Genomic DNA, 20,705 nt, shown 5'->3' with positions numbered 1-20,705 from the left:
ACATGAAGTAAACTCATTCACGGGCAGTCACCTGCAGAGTAGTATCCAAACTCAGGCCTCCGACTCAGGGCCTGGAACTTCTAAGCCACGTGCTTCTGGAAACACTGGAGGGATTTTAGAATCAACACTGACCCCACAAGCACACATTGTGAGCCCCACGACCACATACATACAACGAGGGTTCCCAGGATGGGAAAAAAGCACGCCAGCCTTCAATTCTTTGGTGGCTTATAAGCAATGAAATAGCAACAAATAGAAAGGTTTATTACTTACAATTCCAAGACAATGTAATAATCTTCGGCATCAAAAAAGTCTTTAATCTTGATGATACAAGGCTAAGAGAGAACAGAGGAAAAGTAGTAAGAAGCTCCCAAGAGGGAAACCACAGGAGCAGGACTCAGGCATTTGGTCCCCTGCCTCAAGACACTGAAGTCCGTATTGCAGAAAAGGTAGCACAGCACTGAGCTGGCTCTTCAGTGACAATGTGCAATAAATCCTCCATCCCACCAAGCTGGGGAGGGACAGGTTATGTTTCACACACAAGGATGGCACCAAGGAAGGCAGGCCAGTGTCTTTCCAACATCCCTGCTGACTGTCCCAGAACCCAGGTACTGAAGGACACCTAAGGAACCCAAAGAACCAAACACTGGCGTGCTTCCTCCTCTCTGGACCATGAAACACCCTGCCTGCCCAAGATTCCCAATGTCACACTCGGCTCACCACCCTCCTGCCTGGTGATCCAGCCCTCTGGGTATCCAGCCTCAGGTCAGCCTAGGTCAATGTCACCCTTGGAATGCACCCACAGTTCCCTGCATTGGTTCTCATCTGCATGCCTGACGCCCGTCTTCAATGTCTATCTCACCAGACTGTGAGCTCCAGGAGGGCAGAAAAAGGAAACTAATACCCACCATGGGTCTCCTTCCATCAGGCACTTCATGGGTTGAGTCTCCCCCCGCAACACCCGAGTCTTATTTATCTTTCTAGGACCAACACTCAGAGAGCAGCTGGCACACAGGAGACATTCATATGGTGCCCAGATTAATACAAACAAAACACCACCCACTGAGGGTAGACTATGCCAGCCCCATTTTGTTTGAAGATTTTATTTATTTATTTGACAGAGAGAGCGAGCGAGCAAGCACAGGCAGGGGGAGCAACAGGCAGAGAAAGCAGCAGGTTCCCCGAGGAGCAGGGAGCCCGATGCAGGGACTCCATCTCAGGACTCCGGGATCATGACCTGAGCCAAAGGCAGATCCTTAACCAACTGAGCCACCCAGGCGCCCCTGCAGGCCCCATTTTGGTCATAGCATACACAACCATGGGAGAGAGGCTGAGAACAGACCGGCTCCACCACTCCTTACCTATGATCATAGCATATCCTTGCTCTGTATGACCATTTGTTAATTGTCACAATAATGAAGACACTGGATATGTATTATAGTGTTATATTAAGAGAAACAGAGAGGAAAGGAAAACTGAAATTCTCATATACCATAACAGGAAGGCAACAGGCTATCTCAAATTGATACATCAAGAAACAGCACTTTATGCCTATCATGTAGAAATATGGATACACTGGTTTAAAAAAAACAGATGAAAGAGTTCTAAAATGTTTGTAGGGGAGGATTAGGGGGCTGCAGAGCTACAGTCTGTGTATAAACCTTTGAGCAAGATTTGACTCTCTAGATTCTATGCATGTGATCATCTTGATGAAATATAGAAGCAGAAGACACACGTAGAAAAGAACCAGGAGATCAGAGGAACAAATGAGAGCTGCTTGGTTCTGCCTGGCTTCACCCGGCAGGGCTAGGGCCCACCTGGGAACAGATGGGTCTGGTAGCTGGTAGAGCACGAGGAGGTCCCCAGCAGTCCAAGCCTGTAGGCGCCACCACCTCTAGGGTCATTCACACGCTGCAGCACTGTAGCTGAAGGCGTCTCTCCTGAACCAGAGCTACTACCCTAAACCCTCCACTTAGATCATACACGGAAGAGTTTAGGGAGTGACAGGTTGCTGTCACTCCCCAAGCATGTTCTCCACACAGAAAGCTTGGCGAGCAAATCTCATTGAATTCCCAACTGACCTTTATGGTTTGTCTCCATTGCACAGATGAGCAAACAGAGGCTATGAAATGTGAAATGACCACCTGAGAGCCAGGAGGTAAGAAAGATGGGACTAGGAACCCAGGTCTATCTCCCCCACTAGGCTGAAACCACAGGAGAGGGGGGACAGCCAAATCCATCTGTGCTCAGCACCACCCAGGTCTTAGAAGACAGGCTGGCACAGTGTCTGACGACTGACTGGATCAATGCCTGGCTCCAAGCACTAGGCTCTGCTGGGCTATCAGGCTCTACTCATTATCCCCCAAATGCACTCATGAGCCTATGTTCAATTTCCAAGAGCTTTCCACATATCCTTGTAAATTGCCAAGAAAGTATCTCCAGAGATCCTTCTCGAGGGTTCTAAATTCCTCTCGACTGCAGTGGACATTCGATTTGTGTAAATGTTATGTTTGGGGATCCAGTGGACATTCGATTTGTGTAAACGTTATGTTTGGGGATCCTCTGACATCAGGAAAAATTCCCTGAGGATTTGAAGTGTTTATCTTATGGGTATGTTTGAAGCAACCCCACCCCAGAAGATTAGAGGACTCCTCTCTTAAACGAGAGATTACAGATCCCTTGGGGAAAAAAAGGCTAATTCAGGGGAAGAGGAGAAAGTTGCAAGGGAATTAGAAGAAAGCAAAGCCAGGATGCTGGCTACTCAGATTCTCTGGCTTTCAAGACCCACCTATTCAACTATTGTGGTGATGGCGGTGATTCTGTTCTTAATTTCTATTTACTGTCTGAGGCATTTGAGGAGGTAGAGAAAAAAGAAATCTTTTCATTGCTTAGAGGTTAAGAACCAGAGTTAAGATTCAGGCATCTGGGTGGCTCAGTTGGTTAAGCATCCAACTCTTGATTTTGGCTCAGGTCATGATCTTAGGGTTGTGGATCAAATGCCAGCATCAGGCTCCTCTCTGGGCATGGAGTCTACTTAAATTATCTCTTACCCTCTCCCCTCTGCCCCTAGTCCCATTCAAAAAAAAAAAAAAAAAAAGAATTAAAATAAGATCATCCTTAGCTGAACAGACTGGAGGTCTAATTTCAAGTTTCAATTCCAGTGCCAACCTAGCTCATGACTTCACGGGGGCTCATGAATTAATGAAGAAACAGAAAAAAAACAATAAAAAGGAAGATGGATCAGTCTAAAGTTCTCTTCTCACTTCTTAAAAGACTCTCTTTCCAGTGAGACAAGCTCATTGCTACACAAAAGATAGGAACCTTCAAGGTATAATTCAGAGGTACTGAAACTTCAGGTATAATTAAACTAAATTTACCAAATTAGCATCGTCTTCCCAAACATAATCAGTTGATCAAATCCCTATAAGATGAAATACTTAGGAAATGTAGGTGTTGGTCAAAACTCACTCAGTGGAAGTATCACATGAAATCTTTATACAGTATTGTCCTCTCAAAATTTCAGGATAAAGCCCTTTCCAGCTAAATACATATCCCCCATGAATGTGTACCCACACATGTACACACACAACACAGACACACACAATTAAGGAACCCAAGTTCATACTAGCTTTATTAAACTGAAATACTTTGTACTCCTCCCATATTTTACGAGAAGTGGATTTAAGTATGGGTCATATTTTATAGCAATACTTACATGATTTAGTTTTTTCAAAATTTCTATTTCTGTTTCAACATTGAGAGCTGGATCCTTTGATCAATTAAAAAAAAAATCAAAGTTTGTTAATAATAGTAATAGTCAATATTTAGAAAATACTTAGTTACAAGTTATTTGGGTAAAAGCTGCCTGAATTCCACACACCCAGTAAGGACTCATACAGACAATTCAAGGGTTGGGGTCAGAGAATTAAATCGCTCACCTAAAAAACAGTCTGCAAAGTGCTTGGCAAATAGCATTCAGTAAATAACCAGGCCCAATGTCAACCTCTTTTTTTGAAAGAATCATCTTAGAGAAGTCTCATACTCCTGAAGTAAACTGGGTTCTATAATTATCCTCATTTCACAGATGGAGTAACTGAGGCACACAGAAAGGAAGCCACTCGCTCCGGTTCTCACAAGCCAGAAACAAGTGTGTTTCCATGGTTCTCACACTTACCTGGTGAGCTCTGCCGCTCTCTCTTTTTTTTTAAGTTTTTATTAGAATTCCAGTTGGTTAACATACAATGTAATATTGGTTGTAAGCTCTGTCTCTCTGGCTGTGGAACTGTTTATACTCATAAAAATGATACAATAAATAAACCACAGACAAGAGGTATTCAATTAAATTGTAAAAGGAAAACGTCAAGCCAAATTTCTAATAACGGAGCAGACACAGACTCCAATTTGCTGCAGGCTGACGTATTTACTGAGGCAGCAAGGAAAGGAAGCATCAGGGGACTGGAGTTGCTCTCCACTGCAATTCCAAAAGGATGAATCGACTCACTCAGCCTCAGGGGCTACACCCTCCCAAGCAAAGAGGATATAGAATTACATATTTATGTAAAATGGACTTCAGCTAAGAAACCCAGATGTTTAATTTTAAAAGCCTGCCTCTTCCTGTAAGCTGTTAAACTCATTACCAAGTCAGGGCATACTCTGATGATAGAGAGGTCTTAAAGAGCCCAAGCTGATTTGAAAGATGAAATTAAGAAGTGTAAGTTTGCTCCAAGTCATTAAGAATCTGGTAGGTGTTTTCTTCCCCCTCAAAATGGAAAACAAACCCAGAATCACAGGGGAAAAGGATCTACCACAAAGTGAACACAGAAAGGAAATTGCTCTTGCCATATGAGAATGGCATTGTCCTTGGGGCGCGGGTGGAGGATGGGGGATCGATCTTGAAAGAATGTTAAAAGTATAATGGCCAGAAACAGCTGGCCCCAAAAGAAAATGTGATTAGAGACCTCACTTTACATTAATTTGTAGGGTCATGTGTTGAAAGACCAATACATTTCACCATTTCACCAATGCAGTAAACATGTATTAGGGAAAATGGGATAAAATGAATAATTTTAATTAAATAATTTAATTAAGATTTTGAAAAATCTGCAGATGCTAAGATATTCACTGTTTCGTTATTGGGAAGGGCAAAGAACTAGAAATTATTCCAAACAATTAAACAGAACAACGGGTGAGTAAATTATAATACCGTTCAGAAAAGAGAAACTCAATCATCACAAAGCATGGCACATGGGTGGCTCAGTCAATTAAGCGGCTGCCTTCAGCTCAGGTCATGATCCCACGGTCCTGGGATCGAGCCCATCTCTCGGGCTCTGCGCTCAGTAGGAAGCCTGCTTCTCCCTCTCCTACAGCTCCCTCTGCCAGTGTGCTTTCTCTCTCCCTCTCTGTGTCAAATAAATAAATATAAATCTTAAAAAAAAACAAGGTATCTACTAAGGGAAAGTTTATGCATTAACGTTTATGTGGAAAACCAGAATACAAAATGATGTATACAATATGATTTCAACCATCTAAAAATGCAAATTTTATGAAAAAGGACTACAAGGAAAAAGAATACTGGGAACAGTTGTAGAGTTAAAGTGGCAGGGATAAGGCTGGGTTTCCTGCCCCACCACCCAACAATTCCCTTTCATGTACTGTAAAAACTTGTAGCAACTTGTAACACCACTTCCTACTAGGTATATTATTATGTACAATGAAGTATTTTTGGAACCAAGCTATTGATAAGTACATTTCCAGGTTAGGTTTACATGAATGTGTGTGTGTGTATATATATATATACACACACACACACTTTTTTTAATGGGTGAGGACAAAAGGACAGAGAGAGAATCTTAAGCAGGCTCTACGCACAGTGCAGATGCAACAGAGGGCTTGACCTCACGACCCTGAGACCATGACCTAAGCCAAAATCAAGAATCAGATGCTTCACTGACTGAGCCACCCAGGAGCCCCAATACTCAAAATTCTTCAGTGTTGTTTAATACAAATTCACATATGTGAACAGTGACTTCTTCCTGACATTGAACATCGCCACTCTAAAATTATTTGGGGGACATTAAGTGTTAAAAACAGCTGAGCATCCACAAACAGGTACTTACAGCCTCTCTCTCAGAACCAATAGCGAACTTCCTTTTGCTGATGATTTTTATGGCTACTTTTTTACACGTTTTCCTCTCAAAAGCTAGCTTCACCTCACCACAGGCACCACTGCATGAGAAACACAAAATGATCGATTATCAGAATGATTTTAATCAGGAGACCCATCATTCCTGAGCTGGCCTCAACAAGTTAAATACCATCCACACACAACCTTGCCACTGTCCCTATTTTCAGACAACAGAGTGAAACCTCACCAAGGTTAAAATGTCAAGGGCATAAGTGAATTTGGACCATCCAATAGCACTGAGTCAGCTCCAAATTCCACTTTTTGAGCTGAGAGATACAGACTTAAGTCTTACTGGCACCCCAGTGTGTGAAATTCTCAGAAAGACACTAAAAACAAATAGAGAAATTACTCATCCTAGATTCAGAGATACATCAAGTCAAACAAAGTCCTAGACAAAAATGAGTTTGACTGACACAAGTTATAGCAAACAGCATCTGCAAATGAATTACTTTGAGCGATATAGTCTTTCTTATTCAAACGAACTATATAAGCTATCAATGCCAGGAATTTCACCCTAAATAAAATCACAATGCCTAAAACACATAAGTATTTATGCAACTAACCTGCTTGTAGCAAACTCTCAAAAATTTACAATTAATTGGGACACTGTAATGGAGGAGGAATGATACCCAGGATACCACCTAAAATACAGATAACCCGGTGGGCTCTGTTCTCCAAAGCTTGGGTCAAGTGAAGGTAACGGCCACTCAAATATCAATCCCTCATTACAGGCCCGAAGTAGACTGTAACTACTATGACTCTGGAATGGGATGATGGGTTTGCGAAGACATTTTTTTTTTCCTAACAAAATCTATCACTGTAATCATTTTTTTTTTTTTAAGATTTGACACAGAGTGATCACAAGTAGGCAGAGAGGCAGGCAGGCAGAAACGGAGAAACAGGCTCCCCGCTGAGCAGAGAGCCTGATGCGGGGCTCCATCGCAGGACCCTGAGACCATGACCCAAGCCAAAGGCAGAGGCTTAACCCACTGAGTCACCCAGGCGCCCCCATAATCATTTTAAAATGTGCAATTCAGTGGCATTAAGTATAAGTACATCCTCCTGTCATGCAACCATCACCCCTGTCTAGCTGCAGAATTTTTTCATCAGCCAAATGGAAGCCCCACCCCATTCTATGCTGCAACCAGCCACTGGCAACCACGGATCTACTTTGTCTCAATGGATTTGCCTATTCTGAACATCCCATCTCAATGAAATCATTTGACATGTGGCCCTTTGTGTCTGGCTTCTTTCACTTAGCATGTTCTCAAGGTTCAGCCATGCTGTAGGATGCATCAGTAATTCGCTCCATTTTATAGCTAAATAATATTCCGTTGTGGGATGCCTAGGTGGCTCATTCAGTTAAGTGTCTGCCTTCATCAGCTCAGTTCATGATCCCAGGGTCCTGGGATCAAATCCCACATCGGGCTCCTTACAGAACAGGGAGCCTGCTTCTCCCTCTGCCTGCTGCTCCCCTGCTTATGCTCTCTCCGACAAACAAATAAAATCTTTTTAAAAATAATTTAAAAATATACAGAATATTCCATTGTATGGATATATCACAGTTTGTTGAGCTATTCATTTGTTGATGGATATTTGGGTTGTTTCCACCATTTGGCTATTGTGAATAGAGCGGAACTGAATATCCATGCCTAAGTTATTTTTTGAATACCTGTTTTCAACTGGGGGGGGTTATATACCTTCAAGGGGGAATTGCTGGAACATATGGTAATTCTATGCCTAACTTTTTGATAAACCAATCAATTATTTCCCATAGTGGCTACACCATTTTACATTCCCATCAGTAGTACATGGAGTTTCCAATTTCTCTGCATCCTAACAAACACTTGTTACTTTCCATTTCTCTACTATGACCATCCTCCTGGCTGCAAACTAGTATCTATGGTTCTCATTTGCATTTTCCTAATGACAAGGATGCTGAGCATCTTGTCAAGTGGTGGTTGGTCATTTGTATACCTTCTTTCAAGAAGCATATTTAAATCCTCTGCCCATTTCTAAACTGGATAGTTCTTCCTTTCGTTGTTCTTTATTCTGAATACTAGATCCTTATTAGACATACTGACTTGCGAGTGTTTTTCTCTCCGTGGCTGTTTCACTCCCTTTACAGTATCTGGATGCACTGAAGTTTTTACATTTGATGAAGTCTACTTTATCCATTTTTTCTTCCTTTATCATTTTTTTTTTATGCTTCTGGTACCATATTTAAGAAACCAACACCAAATCTAAGATCATGAAGAGTTATCCCTGTTTTCTTCTTATAGTTTAATACTTCTATTTCTTACATTTAGATTGTTCCTTTTTTTTTTTTTTTTGAAGATTTTGTTTATTTTTTGAGAGTAAGACAGAGAGTATGGGAGAGGGAAGGGTCCGAGGAAAAAGCAGACTCCCTGCTGAGCAGGGAGCCTGATGCGGGGTTCATTCCCAGGACTCCAGGATCTTAACCTAAGCCGAAAGCAGACGCTTAACTGACTGAGCCACCCAAGAGCCCCTCATTTTTTCCTTTTCATCTTTGCAGATAGTGTGAGGTAACAGTCCATATAACTATTATTTTTTAACATCTGTCCAAAACATTGCCCAAAAGGTGATCAAGTCACCTTTTGCCTGGGAAGTCTTTCCTGAGTCTATGCAGCTCAGGTGGGTGATCTCTAACAGTAACCTAGGATGGACCTGTAACCAAAATTGAGCCAGTCAAGGTTCTCCCTGGACTCAAATGCGGATATTGGGAGAGAAACAGTTTTGCCTACAGTGGCTTCTAGAAGGAAGAAAATACGAATGGGGCTCCAGGAAGCCGTCTTTCCTGCAACAAAGAGAAAGCAAATCTATAGTAGCTGAATCAAGTGAAGGCACCAGAGCCCTGGCAACAGTTAGGAGCCCTTACATCCAGCCACAGGTAAAGCCACACAGATAATCAGAATTCAAAGAGAGAAACAAAGCCCTAAAGGCCACCTGATCCAGTCATACCTGAAATCAGTTGTGCCCCTATTACAAGAGTCAGTAAAGTTCTTTTCTTTTCTGACTCATGTGAGTTAAGATTCTGCCACCTGCTAAAAGCTAGAGGATTTTCCCTTAGGAAAAAAAAAAAGTCACATATATTTCTTAAGGATGGGCACAAATTTCACTATAAATTTCCAAGCACCAATGCAAATACAAAAACATAGTGAGGTACTGAATTTAACATCTACAAACTAAAATATCTCCCACAGATGGTCATAAAGAGTACACTATGTTTGATTCTATGTGGCAGGAATATAGGTAATTATTTCCTTCTATTAACTTATACTTTCATGTTTCCAAAAATGTTAAAAGAAAGGCTTCTGGGGTCGGGGAGGGGTGGGAGATTGAAGGACATGATGCAATGTGGTAAAGGTGTCCCTAAGGAAGTGGTTCTCAGGGCGCCTGGCTGGCTCAGTTGAGAGTGCATGTGACTCTTGATCTTGGGGTCATGAGTTCGAGCCCCTTATTGGGTATACAGATTACTTAAATAAATAAAACTTAAAAACCTAAGGAAGTAGGGCGCCTGGGTGGCTCAGTCTTTAAGCATCTACCTTCAGCTTGAGTCGTGGTCCCAGTGTCCTGGGATCAATCCCCAAGCCAGAATCCCTGTTCAGTAGGGAGCCTGCTTCTCCCTCTCCCACTCCCCCTACTTGTGTTCCCTCTTCCACTGTCTCTCTTTCAAATAAATAAATAAAATCTTAAAAAGAAAAAAAAAAAAAAAACCTAAGGAAGTGGTTCTCAAAGTAGGATTAAGCAACCCCTAAGGGACCTCAAGCTGTTTGCAGGATGTCCACAAAGCCTGAACTACTTGCAGAATAATACTAAGACATTATTTGTCTTTTTCATTCTCATTCCCTCAGGAGCATACAGTTTTCCAGAGGCTATACGACATGTGATATAATGGACTGAACAAAGAAGCAGTATCAGGATCTAGCCATTTTCTAGTAAACCAGGTATCAAAGACGTTTGCAAAAATGTGAAATGATGTCTCTCTTTTCACTAATCTTTATTTAAACAATTATTCTGCAGGGCCCCTCCTTGGCTCAATCGGTTAAGTGGCTGCCTTTAGCTCAGTTCATGATCCTGGGGTCCTGGGTTTGAGCCCCACATCCGGCTCCCTGCTCAATGGGGAGACTGCTTCTTCCTCTTCTGCTCACCCTGCCTATGCACACTACACCTCTCTCTCTCTCTCTCTCTCTCAAGTAAATAAGTATCTTTTTAAAAAATTACTTTGCACTAAAAATATTATCTTTTTTTTTTTTTTAAGATTTTATTTATTTGACAGAGAGAGAGAAATCGCAAGTAGGTAGAGAGGCAGGCAGAGAGAGAGAGGGGGAGGAAGCAGGCTCCCTGCAGAGCAGAGAGCCCAACTCGGGGCTCGATCCCAGGACCCTGGGATCATGACCCGAGCTGAAGGCAGAGGCCTCAACCCACTGAGCCACCTAGGCGCCCCCATTATCTCTTTTTTAAAGATTTTTTTATGTATTTGAGAGAGAGAAAGTGAGTGGGTAGGGCAGGGAAAGAGAACCCCAAGCAGACTCCCCAGTGAATGGGGAGACCGAATCATCGGTGGGGGGGTGCTCAATCCCAGGACCCTGAGATCATGACCTGGGTCGAAATCAAGAGTTGGATGCTTTAACCAACTGAGCCACCCAGGCAATCCAAAAACATTATTTATCTTAATGTAGATGAGTTTTTTAATGCATTAATTGGTATCATTAATGTCTGCATTTGAATTGCTAATACAGTTAGTATCAACAGATTTAAGCCATGTGAACAAAAGCTCCTTGACATCCTCAGTAATTTTTAAGAGCATAAGGGATCCTAGAGCGACTGGGTGGCTCAGTCATTGAATGTCTGACCAGCTCAGGTCATGATCTCAGGGTCCTGGAATTAAGCCCTGCGTAGGGCTCCCCACTCAGTGGAATGTCTGCTTCTCCCACTCCTTCTGCCTCTCCCCCTGCTCATGCTCTCTCTCTCTCTCAAATAATACGATCTTTTAAGGAAGGAAGGAAGAGTGTAAGGGGTCCTGAAACCAAATATTTTGAGAACTATGCCCTGATTGGTCAGTTTCATTTCACTTCTCAAGATTTCACAGATTCTGAAGAAGGCATAAATGCAGTAAATGCTTCTTTTTTGGAGGGTAATAAAAATGTTCTAAAACTGATTGTGGTAAAGGTTTCACAACTTTGTGAATATATTAAAAACCATTAAATTATATACTTCATATGGGTGAATTGTATGGTATAAAAGCTTTTTTAAATTTCTTTATCAAATCAGGGGCGCCTGGGTGTTTCAGTGGGTTAAGCCTCTGCCTTCAGCTCAGGTCGTGATCTCAGAGTCCTGGGATCGAGCCCCACATCGGGCTCTCCGCTCAGCAGGGAGCCTGCTTCCCCTTCTCTCTCTGCCTGCCTCTCTGCCTACTTGTGATCTCTCTCTCTCTGTGTCAAATAAATAAATAAAATCTTTTTAAAAAATTAATTTATTAAATCAATAACACACCTATCACAAACAAGTTTCCTACAAATATAAAGTTAATGAATGTTATAAAACCAAGAATAAAAACTAATCAATGACAAATGTTTAGAAAAAAATGAAAGGCAATTTCCATAATAACAAAAAAAATTTACCTTCCGAGAGTTTTTGACATGATGTATTGGTCTCTTAATTCCTTAGGATAAATTGATTGATCATCTACAGTCAGATCAAAAAATACAAAAACTAAGGGGAAAAGGACAGAAATAAGTCTCATTAATTCACTCAATAAAGATAAAAAGTCCTAAGATTTAGTAAACACACGTAATATGAGACAATTATTTTTAATCATATTTAACATGTAACTCTAAAGGAATTATTTACCCAGGATAATAATAATTTTGTAATATTATGAAATTATATTTCTCTGCATATTATGAAATCCATGGAAAATGACAGTCAAATCTCATTCTTCCATAAAAATACACAGCATCATCTCACTATACATACATGCAGGAAATCCATACATACAAGCTAGTCTCATTCCTTTGCCTCAGATTTATCTATCAATTATAACTAATGTAAAATACCCATGAAAGATTAGTCCCTGCCTGAGCCAGAAAAAAAAATACCTATGCAGACCAGCAAGTGAACTGAAGAGCAATTAGTCTGAGCCCAGAAAAAAATCTTCTAGGCCAAAAAACACCCTAGTAAAATTAGACCACAGGTCACCATACTAAAGGATAAGTATTCTCTTCTCTTTGCCATTTATATTCCTCTACAGGTCTGGCATTTTTTTTTTTTTTAAGATTTTATTTATTTATTTGACGGAGAGAGAAATGACACGTAGGCAGAGAGGCAGGCAGAGAGAGAGGGGAAAGCAAGCTCCCTGCTGAGCAGAGCCTGATGCGGGGCTCGATCCCAGGACTCTGAGATCATGACCTGAGCCAAAGGCAGAGGCTTTAACCCACTAAGCCACCCAGGTGCCCCAGGTCTCGCATTTTAAAGTGCAAATCATCTTGAACCTACTTTGAAAGTTAAATAAATAGCATTTTCCCCAAAATCCCCTTATTTCTCCATTATCTGGGCTTTATCCAAAAAAACAAAACAAAACAAAACCAAAAAACAAAAACGAAAGAAAGAAAAAATAACCCCAGTCATTTAAAAATTTAACCATCCATGTGGGCCAAGGCTGCAATCAATTATCAACATTTCAATTCTACAAAATCAGTGGTAAATTTGCCAACTGCCTGTATCCTCTTAAAGAGGGAAATTTGCTGAAACCCTTGAGTTTCTCTTATTTCAGGAAACAGGTTTCGACCTCCCTGGAGTAACCTAGAGTTCCAGTCTCTGGCACTAATCTGAGCCACCTGAGTGTGCTTCATTCCAGGCCGGTCCACATGAGACAGACATCCATGCAGTGAAAGAAATCTGCCAGTGGATCAAGATACAACTATTTCTCTACGTTTGTAGATACTTATGAACCTAGATGTTCCAGTGGCATCTAAGAATCTGGAAATTTGAGTGGTTCTGGAGAGCTGTTTCTCACAGATGTCAAGGTCTACTTCAAGAGCTGCAAACTCAATTGCCCACAGAGGCCAAGGTCTCATACACACAGCGAGGGCTGGGTTGAGTGTAAGACAACATGAAGCAGTGAGGACTTGCATGGGCAAACATATCATGCATCTGATAAAAGGCAGGTTCTACTGAGCACTGGCAAATGCTCCAGGTATGGGGTTACAGGATCAGTATGGCCAGACGGTCCACCTTCTCAAAGCAACCTGGATTTTCACGTTCAAGTACAAACAGCGAATGTCTAATAAAATGCCAATAAACTGAATGCAACCTGCAGAGTGACCTGATCTATTTCAACTCTGGCCACCTTTAGCCCATATAACACCTCTCTTCAAAGCAGAAAAGGTGCTCCTTGGATAGACCAACCAGGAAAAGGTGGCACAGAGCTTATCAGACGGACCAAATCTTAGCACCTGGTCGTCCCCTCTACCAGGGGCTCTCAAACAGCAGTAACCTGCACAGCTGCCCTGACTATAATCATCAGATAGAAAACAGAACAGCAACAGGTAAAACTATCATAAAACGTGCTTTAGGATGCCCAGGACAGCCATCATTCCCAGATGCCAGTCTAGAGACTGTATGAGAATCAGCTAAGCAAGATTTTTTATATCCCTGGGACTCCTGGACCAGGAGCTTTCAGACAGCACCTGGGGGCATCTGTATTTTTAAGGCCTTGCCCCCACACACAGACATCCTTCCCAATCAACTCTCACGTGGATTTGTAAAGTTCTGTTTTTGGGTTTTTTTTTTTTTCTTTTCAATCCAAGAAACAAGAGTATATTCCTCCTGTCCAAGGATTTAGAATCACTGTGAGATTACATTTAACTATTCTGTGGTGAATGACAACTGTTTGGTTTGCATGTGATTTTGGTAAAGTTTTAGCAGTGGCTGCTTATAAAATGTTGCCCGATGATGACGATAAACATGAACACTTTGGGATAACCACGTGGTATTTAAGGGAGAAGCTTTAACATGAGATTCGGCCCAAAAATCCCTAACGCCTGGCAGGCCCATGAAGTTCAACTGATACTTGGCAGCAATTAAGGAATGAAAGGGAAGAATGAGAAAGGAAGAGAAGAACGGAGGGAGGGAGAAGAATTCATGGCCTAAAATAACTCATCGACCCCAAAGACTGATGGGCTATAAACTGCATCGATGAACGAAGAACCATCTTAAGGAGTATCGTTCCACTGACAGCAAACAGCCTTAAACACAAAAACTAACCCAACCAATCAAACCTTACAAAATCTACCTTGGTAGAAATTTTTCGTTCGTTTAAAAATGCCCCTAGGGCTGCACTGGATCCTGAATACTAATCTTCTTACTTTATTTATCCGAACCTTACTCTGCGAAGGGCACAACATCAATTTTCCCTTTATAGGAGAGGAAAAAAAGATCCAGTAACCATAAGAGAGTAATGTTACCTTTATTACTCCACACTGAAAGTGCAATTTCAGAATTGTTATTCAAAGGAAGGCGTCTTCCTTTCCCTACCAGCTCTCTATTTACAAAGGTTCCATTCCCACTGTGATCTTCTATGTATGCGATGTAAGAGTTTTTAGGACCCATTTCCTAAAATAGAGAACATTTTATTTCAAAGTTTTAACAGTGGGGAGTTAGAGTGCCAAGATATCTCAGCATGGTGACGACATTACCGGTTCTCCCAAATACAAGAATACATTGTCACCTACTCTGAAAATCCGAAAGTGCTTCTTGCTGTAAGTCCGGTATTTATCTGTTCTTTTCAGCAGTGGCTCGTCAAAGCAGTATTCACAGCTTCTATCTCTCCCAAACCAGTAGTTGTCATTAACACACTCTGTAACACAAAAGTACACACCGGAGTGCTGTGGAATTTCATGCCCGGAACACCTTTAAAAATTGCTCATAAACTCTAATTGTAGAAAAAGAACCTATGAAAGCAATCAAGCTTAGAGCTATCTATCAGAATTTTATAGGAGTAAAAACAAAGGGGGGGGACGATTTTCCAACAAGTTTAATAAATTGTGGTTTATACATAACTATGAAATAATAAGCAGTCATTAAAAGTTCTCAAGCAATTATTAATGATTTGAAAAAACACTTATAATCTAATACCTTCCTACCTATTACCCTCTTGAAGCTTCCCATCATACTTAGTGTAAAATGTGCACTCTTTCCCATGGCAGGACAGATGCTCAGGACCTGGCCCCTCCTTCCCTCCCACCATCACCTTGTACTGCTCTGCTTGACCACCCTACCCAGTCCCACTGGTGCCTTCCACTGCCCCAAATATGCTGGGTTCAACCCCCCTGGTGCCCTTTGCATTCTCTGTTCCCAGCAACTTGAACAGCCATCTAGCCTTTGTGTCTGGGCTCAAATTATCATCTTCCACTCAGCTTTCCATATAAGCAGACTCCTACCTCGTCACCCATTACAATGACATCCTGTTTTCTTGCCCACCGAGAATGGGCCATACCCGGAAGTTATCTTGATTATTTATATATAGTCTCCCTGAACTCCCCCGTTAGAACAAACTCCAGAAGGCCAGCCTTGAGTCTCCTGTGTTACAAAGCTCAGCACCCAGAACATGAATATAGTAGGCAAATAAATATTGACAGAAAGACAGACCAGGCAAAATATTAGCAACTCATATCACAAAGTAGTACTTTCTGTAATATGGGTTAAGTTACTACAAACTAAAAAACAGACAATCCGGTAAAAACTGGATAAAGGACAGGAAGAGGCAATTTACAAGAGAAAGAAATACAAATAGCTCAAACATAAGAAAAAATGGACAAGGTAACTCAACACAAGAAATTTTTAAAAACAAGAGGTGCCCTGGGACGCCTGGGTGGCTCAGTTGGTTAAGCAGCTGCCTTCGGCTCAGGTCATGATCCCAGAGTCCTGGGATCGAGTCTCACATCGGGCTCCTTGCTCGGCGGGGAGCCTGCTTCTCCCTCTGCCTCTGCCTGCCACTCTGTCTGCCTGTGCTCGCTCTCTCTCCCTCTCTCTGACAAATAAACAAAATCTTTAAAAAAAAAAAAAAAAACAAGAGGTGCCCAGCTGGCTCAGCTGGTAGAGCATGCAACTCGTGAACTCAGAGGTGTGAGTTCAAGCCCCACGATGGGTGTTAACATTACCTAAAAATAAAATCCTTTAAAAAAAAAAAAGAAAGAAAGAAAAGAATGCAAAAACATGCATACATTTAAAAAATTATGAACTTTAGGAGGAGGAGTCAAGATGGCGGAGAAGTAGCAGCCTGAGACTACTTCAGCTAGCAGGAGACCAGCTAGATAGCTTATCTGAAGATTGCAAACACCTGCAAATCCATCAGCAGATCGAAGAGAGGAACAGCAATTCTAGAAAGAGAAAAACAACCACTTTCTGAAAGGTAGGACTGGCGGAGAAGTGAATCCAAAGCGACTGGAAGATAGACCCCGGGGGGAGGGGCCGGATCCCGGGAAGCGGCAGAGCAACGGCGCACAAAATCAGGACTTTTAAAGGTCTGTTCCGCTGAGGGACATCGCTCCAGAGGCTAAACCGGGGCGAAGCCCACGCGGGGTCAGCGTGGCCTCAGGTCCCGCAGGGTCACAGAAGGATCGGGGGTGCCTGAGTATCGCAGAGCTTGCGGGTGTTGGAACGACAAAGCTGGCTACAGAGACAGAGCCGACAGTAAGATCACAGCTCGGGGTTACCTCGAACCGGTCGCAGGCTCGGTGAGCTCGGAGCACGACCGGAGGTCAGGCAGACGGGAGTTACTGGGCGCTGTTCTCTGAGGGCGCACTGAGGAGTGGGGCCCCGGGCTCTTGGCTCCTCCAGGCCGGAGACCAGGAGGCCGCCATTTGTATATTCCCATCCTCCGGAACTCTACAGAAAGCTCTCAGGGAATAAAAGGTCCTGAAAGCAAAGCCGAGCGGATTACTCAGCCTGGCCCCTAGTTAAGAGCGGTGCAATTCTGCCTGGGGCAAAGACACTTGAGAATCACTACATCAGGCCCCTCCCCCAGGAGATCAACAAGAAATCCAGCCAAGACCAAGTTCACCTACCAAGGAGTGCGGTTTCAATACCAATGAGAGCAGCAGAATTCCAGAGGAGGAGAAAGCAAAGCACGGAACTCATGGCTTTCTCCCTGTGATTTTTTAGTCTTGCAGTTAATTTAGTTTTTTTCTTTTTCATTTTTTTTTCTTCTGCTAAATTTATTTTAACTTTTACCCTTTTCTTTTTCAACGTTTTTTAACTAGATTATCCAATATATGTATTTTTTCTTTTTTATACTTTTCTTCATTCGTTTGCTTTTTTAAATTCTTTTTTTATTTTCTTTTCTTTTTTTCCTTTTTCTTTCTTTCTTTTTGAACCTCTTTTTATCCCCTTTCTCCCCCCTCATGATTTGGGATCTCTTCGGATTTGGTTAAAGCATATTTTCCTGGGGTTGTTGCCACCCTTTTAGTATTTTACTTGCTCCTTCATATACTCTTATCTGGACAAAATGACAAGGCGGAAAAATTCACCACAAAAAAAAGAACAGGAAGCAGTACCGAAGGCTAGGGACCTAATCAATACAGACATTGGTAATACGTCAGATCTAGAGTTCAGAATGACAATTCTCAAGGTTCTAGCCAGGCTCGAAAAAGGCCTGGAAGATATTAGAGAAACCCTCTCGGGAGATATAAAAGCCCTTTCAGGAGAAATAAAAGAACTAAAATCTAACCAAGTTGAAATAAAAAAAGCTATTAATGAGGTGCAATAAAAAATGGAGGCTCTCACTGCTAGGATAAATGAGGCAGAAGAAAGAATTAGCGATATAGAAGACCAAATGACAGAGAATAAAGAAGCTGAGCAAAAGAGGGACAAACAGCTACTGGACCACGAGGGGAGAATTCAAGAGATAAGTGACAACATAAGACGAAACGACATTAGAATAATTGGGATTCCAGAAGAAGAGGAAAGAGAGAGGGGAGCAGAAGGTATACTGGAGAGAATTATTGGGGAGAATTTCCCCAATATGGCAAAAGGAACGAGCATCAAAATTCAGGAGGTTCAGGGCCGCCTGGGTGGCTCAGTGGGTTAAGCCGCTGCCTTCGGCTCAGGTCATGATCTCAGGGTCCGGGGATCGAGTCCCGCATCGGGCTCTCTGCTCAGCGGGGAGCCTGCTTCCTCCTCTCTCTCTCTCTGCCTGCCTCTCTGCCTACTTGTGATCTCTCTCTGTCAAATAAATAAAATAAAATCTTAAAAAAAAAAAAAAAATCAGGAGGTTCAGAGAACACCCCTCAAAATCAGTAAGAATAGGCCCACACCCCGTCACCTAATAGTAAAATTTACAAGTCTTAGTGACAAAGAGAATATCTTGAAAGCAGCCCGGGAAAAGAAGTCTGTAACATACAATGGTAAAAATATTAGATCGGCAGCTGACTTATCCACAGAGACCTGGCAGGCCAGAAAGAGCTGGCATGATATATTCAGAGCACTAAACGAGAAAAACATGCAGCCAAGAATACTATATCCAGCTAGGCTATCATTGAAAATAGAAGGAGAGATTAAAAGCTTCCAGGACAAACAAAAACTGAAAGAATTAGCAAACACCAAACCAGCTCTATAGGAAATATTGAAAGGGGTCCTCTAAGCAAAGAGAGAGCGTAAAAGTGGTAGATCAGAAAGGAACAGAGACCATATACAGTAACAGTCACCTTACAGGCAATACAATGGCACTAAATTCATATCTCTCAATAGTTACCTTGAATGTTAATGGGCTAAATGCCCCAATCAAAAGACATAGGGTATCAGAATGGATAAAAAAAAACAAAACCCATCTATATGTTGCCTCCAAGAAACTCATTTTAAGCCCGAAGACACCTCCAGATTTAAAGTGAGGGGGGTGGAAAAGAATTTACCATGCTAATGGACATCAGAAGAAAGCAGGAGTGGCAATCCTTATATCAGATCAATTAGATTTTAAGCCAAAGACTATAATAAGAGATGAGTAAGGACACTATATCATACTCAAAGGGTCTGTCCAACAAGAAGATCTAACAATTATAAATATCTATACCCCCAAAGTGGGAGCAGCCAACTATATAAACCAATTAATAACAAAATCAAAGAAACACATCAACAATAATACAATAATACTAGGGGACTTTAAAACTCCCCTCACTGAAATGGACAGATCATCCAAGCAAAAGATCAACAAGGAAATAAAGGCCTTAAATGACACACTGGACCAGATGGACATCACAGATATACTCAGAACATTTCATCCCAAAGCAACAGAATACACATTCTTCTCTAGTGCACATGGAACATTCTCCAGAATAGATCACATTCTCGGTCCTAAATCAGGACTCAACCGGTATCAAAAGATTGGGATCGTTCCCTGCATATTTTTAGACCACAATGCTCTGAAGCTAGAACTCAACCACAAGAGGAAGTTTGGAAAGAACCCAAATACATGGAGACTAAACAGCATCCTTCTAAAGAATGAATGAGTCAACCAGGAAATTAAAGAAGAATTGAAAAAAATCATGGAAACAAATGATAATGAAAATACAACTGTTCAAAATCTGTGGGACACAACAAAGGCAGTACTGAGAGGAAAATATATAGCGGTACAAGCCTTTCTCAAGAAACAAGAAAGGTCTCAGGTACACAAGCTAACCCTACACCTAAAGGAGCTGGAGAAAGAAGAAGAAAGAAACCCTAAGCCCAGCAGGAGAAGAGAAATCATAAGATCAGAGCAGAAATCAATGAAATAGAAACCAAAAAAACAGCAGAACAAATCAACGAAACTAGGAGCTGGTTCTTTGAAAGAATTAATAAAATTGATAAACCCCTGGCCAGACTTATCAAAAAGAAAAGAGAAAGGACCCAAATAAATAAAATCATGAATGAAAGAGGAGAGATCACAACTAACACCAAAGAAACACAAACTATTATAAGAACATACTATGAGCAACTCTACGCCAACAAATTTGACAATCTGGAAGAAATGGATGCATTCCTAGAAACATATAAACTACCACAACTGAACCAGGAAGAAATAGAAAGCCTGAACAGACCCTTAACCAGTAAGGAGATTGAAACAGTCATTAAAAATCTCCAAACAAAAGCCCAGGGCCAGACGGCTTCCCGGGGGAATTCTACCAAACATTTAAAGAAGAACTAATTCCTATTCTCCTGAAACTGTTCCATAAAATAGAAATGGAAGGAAAACTTCCAAACTCATTTTATGAGACCAGCATCACCTTGATCCCAAAACCAGACAAGGATCCCATCAAAAAAGAGAGCTATAGACCAATATCCTTGATGAACACAGATGCGAAAATACTCACCAAAATACTAGCTAATAGGATTCAACAGTACATTAAAAAGATTATTCACCACGACCAAGTGGGATTTATTCCAGGGCTGCAAGGTTGGTTCAACATCCGCAAATCAGTCAATGTGATACAACACATCAATAAAAGAAAGAACAAGAACCATA

At 41.6% G+C, this 20,705-nt stretch overlaps 1 protein-coding gene across 9 annotated transcripts in view; it reads right to left on the bottom strand.

Annotated features, from left to right (window-relative positions):
- Positions 1 to 20,705, bottom strand: part of CHEK2 (checkpoint kinase 2) — a 51,952-nt gene that overhangs the window by 12,565 nt on the left and 18,682 nt on the right. For 7 of the 9 annotated variants that reach the window (XM_032311640.1, XM_032311645.1, XM_032311642.1 and 4 more), the window contains 6 exons: positions 14,941 to 15,065; positions 14,674 to 14,821; positions 11,830 to 11,920; positions 6,117 to 6,225; positions 3,716 to 3,769; positions 274 to 335 (listed from right to left, as the gene is read on the bottom strand). In XM_032311640.1, the coding sequence (XP_032167531.1) occupies positions 274 to 335; positions 3,716 to 3,769; positions 6,117 to 6,225; positions 11,830 to 11,920; positions 14,674 to 14,821; positions 14,941 to 15,065 (589 nt within the window). The remainder of the gene's footprint in view (positions 1 to 273; positions 336 to 3,715; positions 3,770 to 6,116; positions 6,226 to 11,829; positions 11,921 to 14,673; positions 14,822 to 14,940; positions 15,066 to 20,705) is intronic. The other 2 variants (XM_032311643.1, XM_032311644.1) reach the window with 2 other exon arrangements.

The sequence above is a fragment of the Mustela erminea genome, chromosome 13 (assembly GCF_009829155.1).
Source record: "Mustela erminea isolate mMusErm1 chromosome 13, mMusErm1.Pri, whole genome shotgun sequence".
In the NCBI taxonomy this organism is placed as follows: Eukaryota; Metazoa; Chordata; class Mammalia; order Carnivora; family Mustelidae; genus Mustela; species Mustela erminea.
The sequence above is the reverse complement of the archived record's forward strand: the minus strand, read 5'-3'. Positions and strand labels throughout refer to the sequence as shown.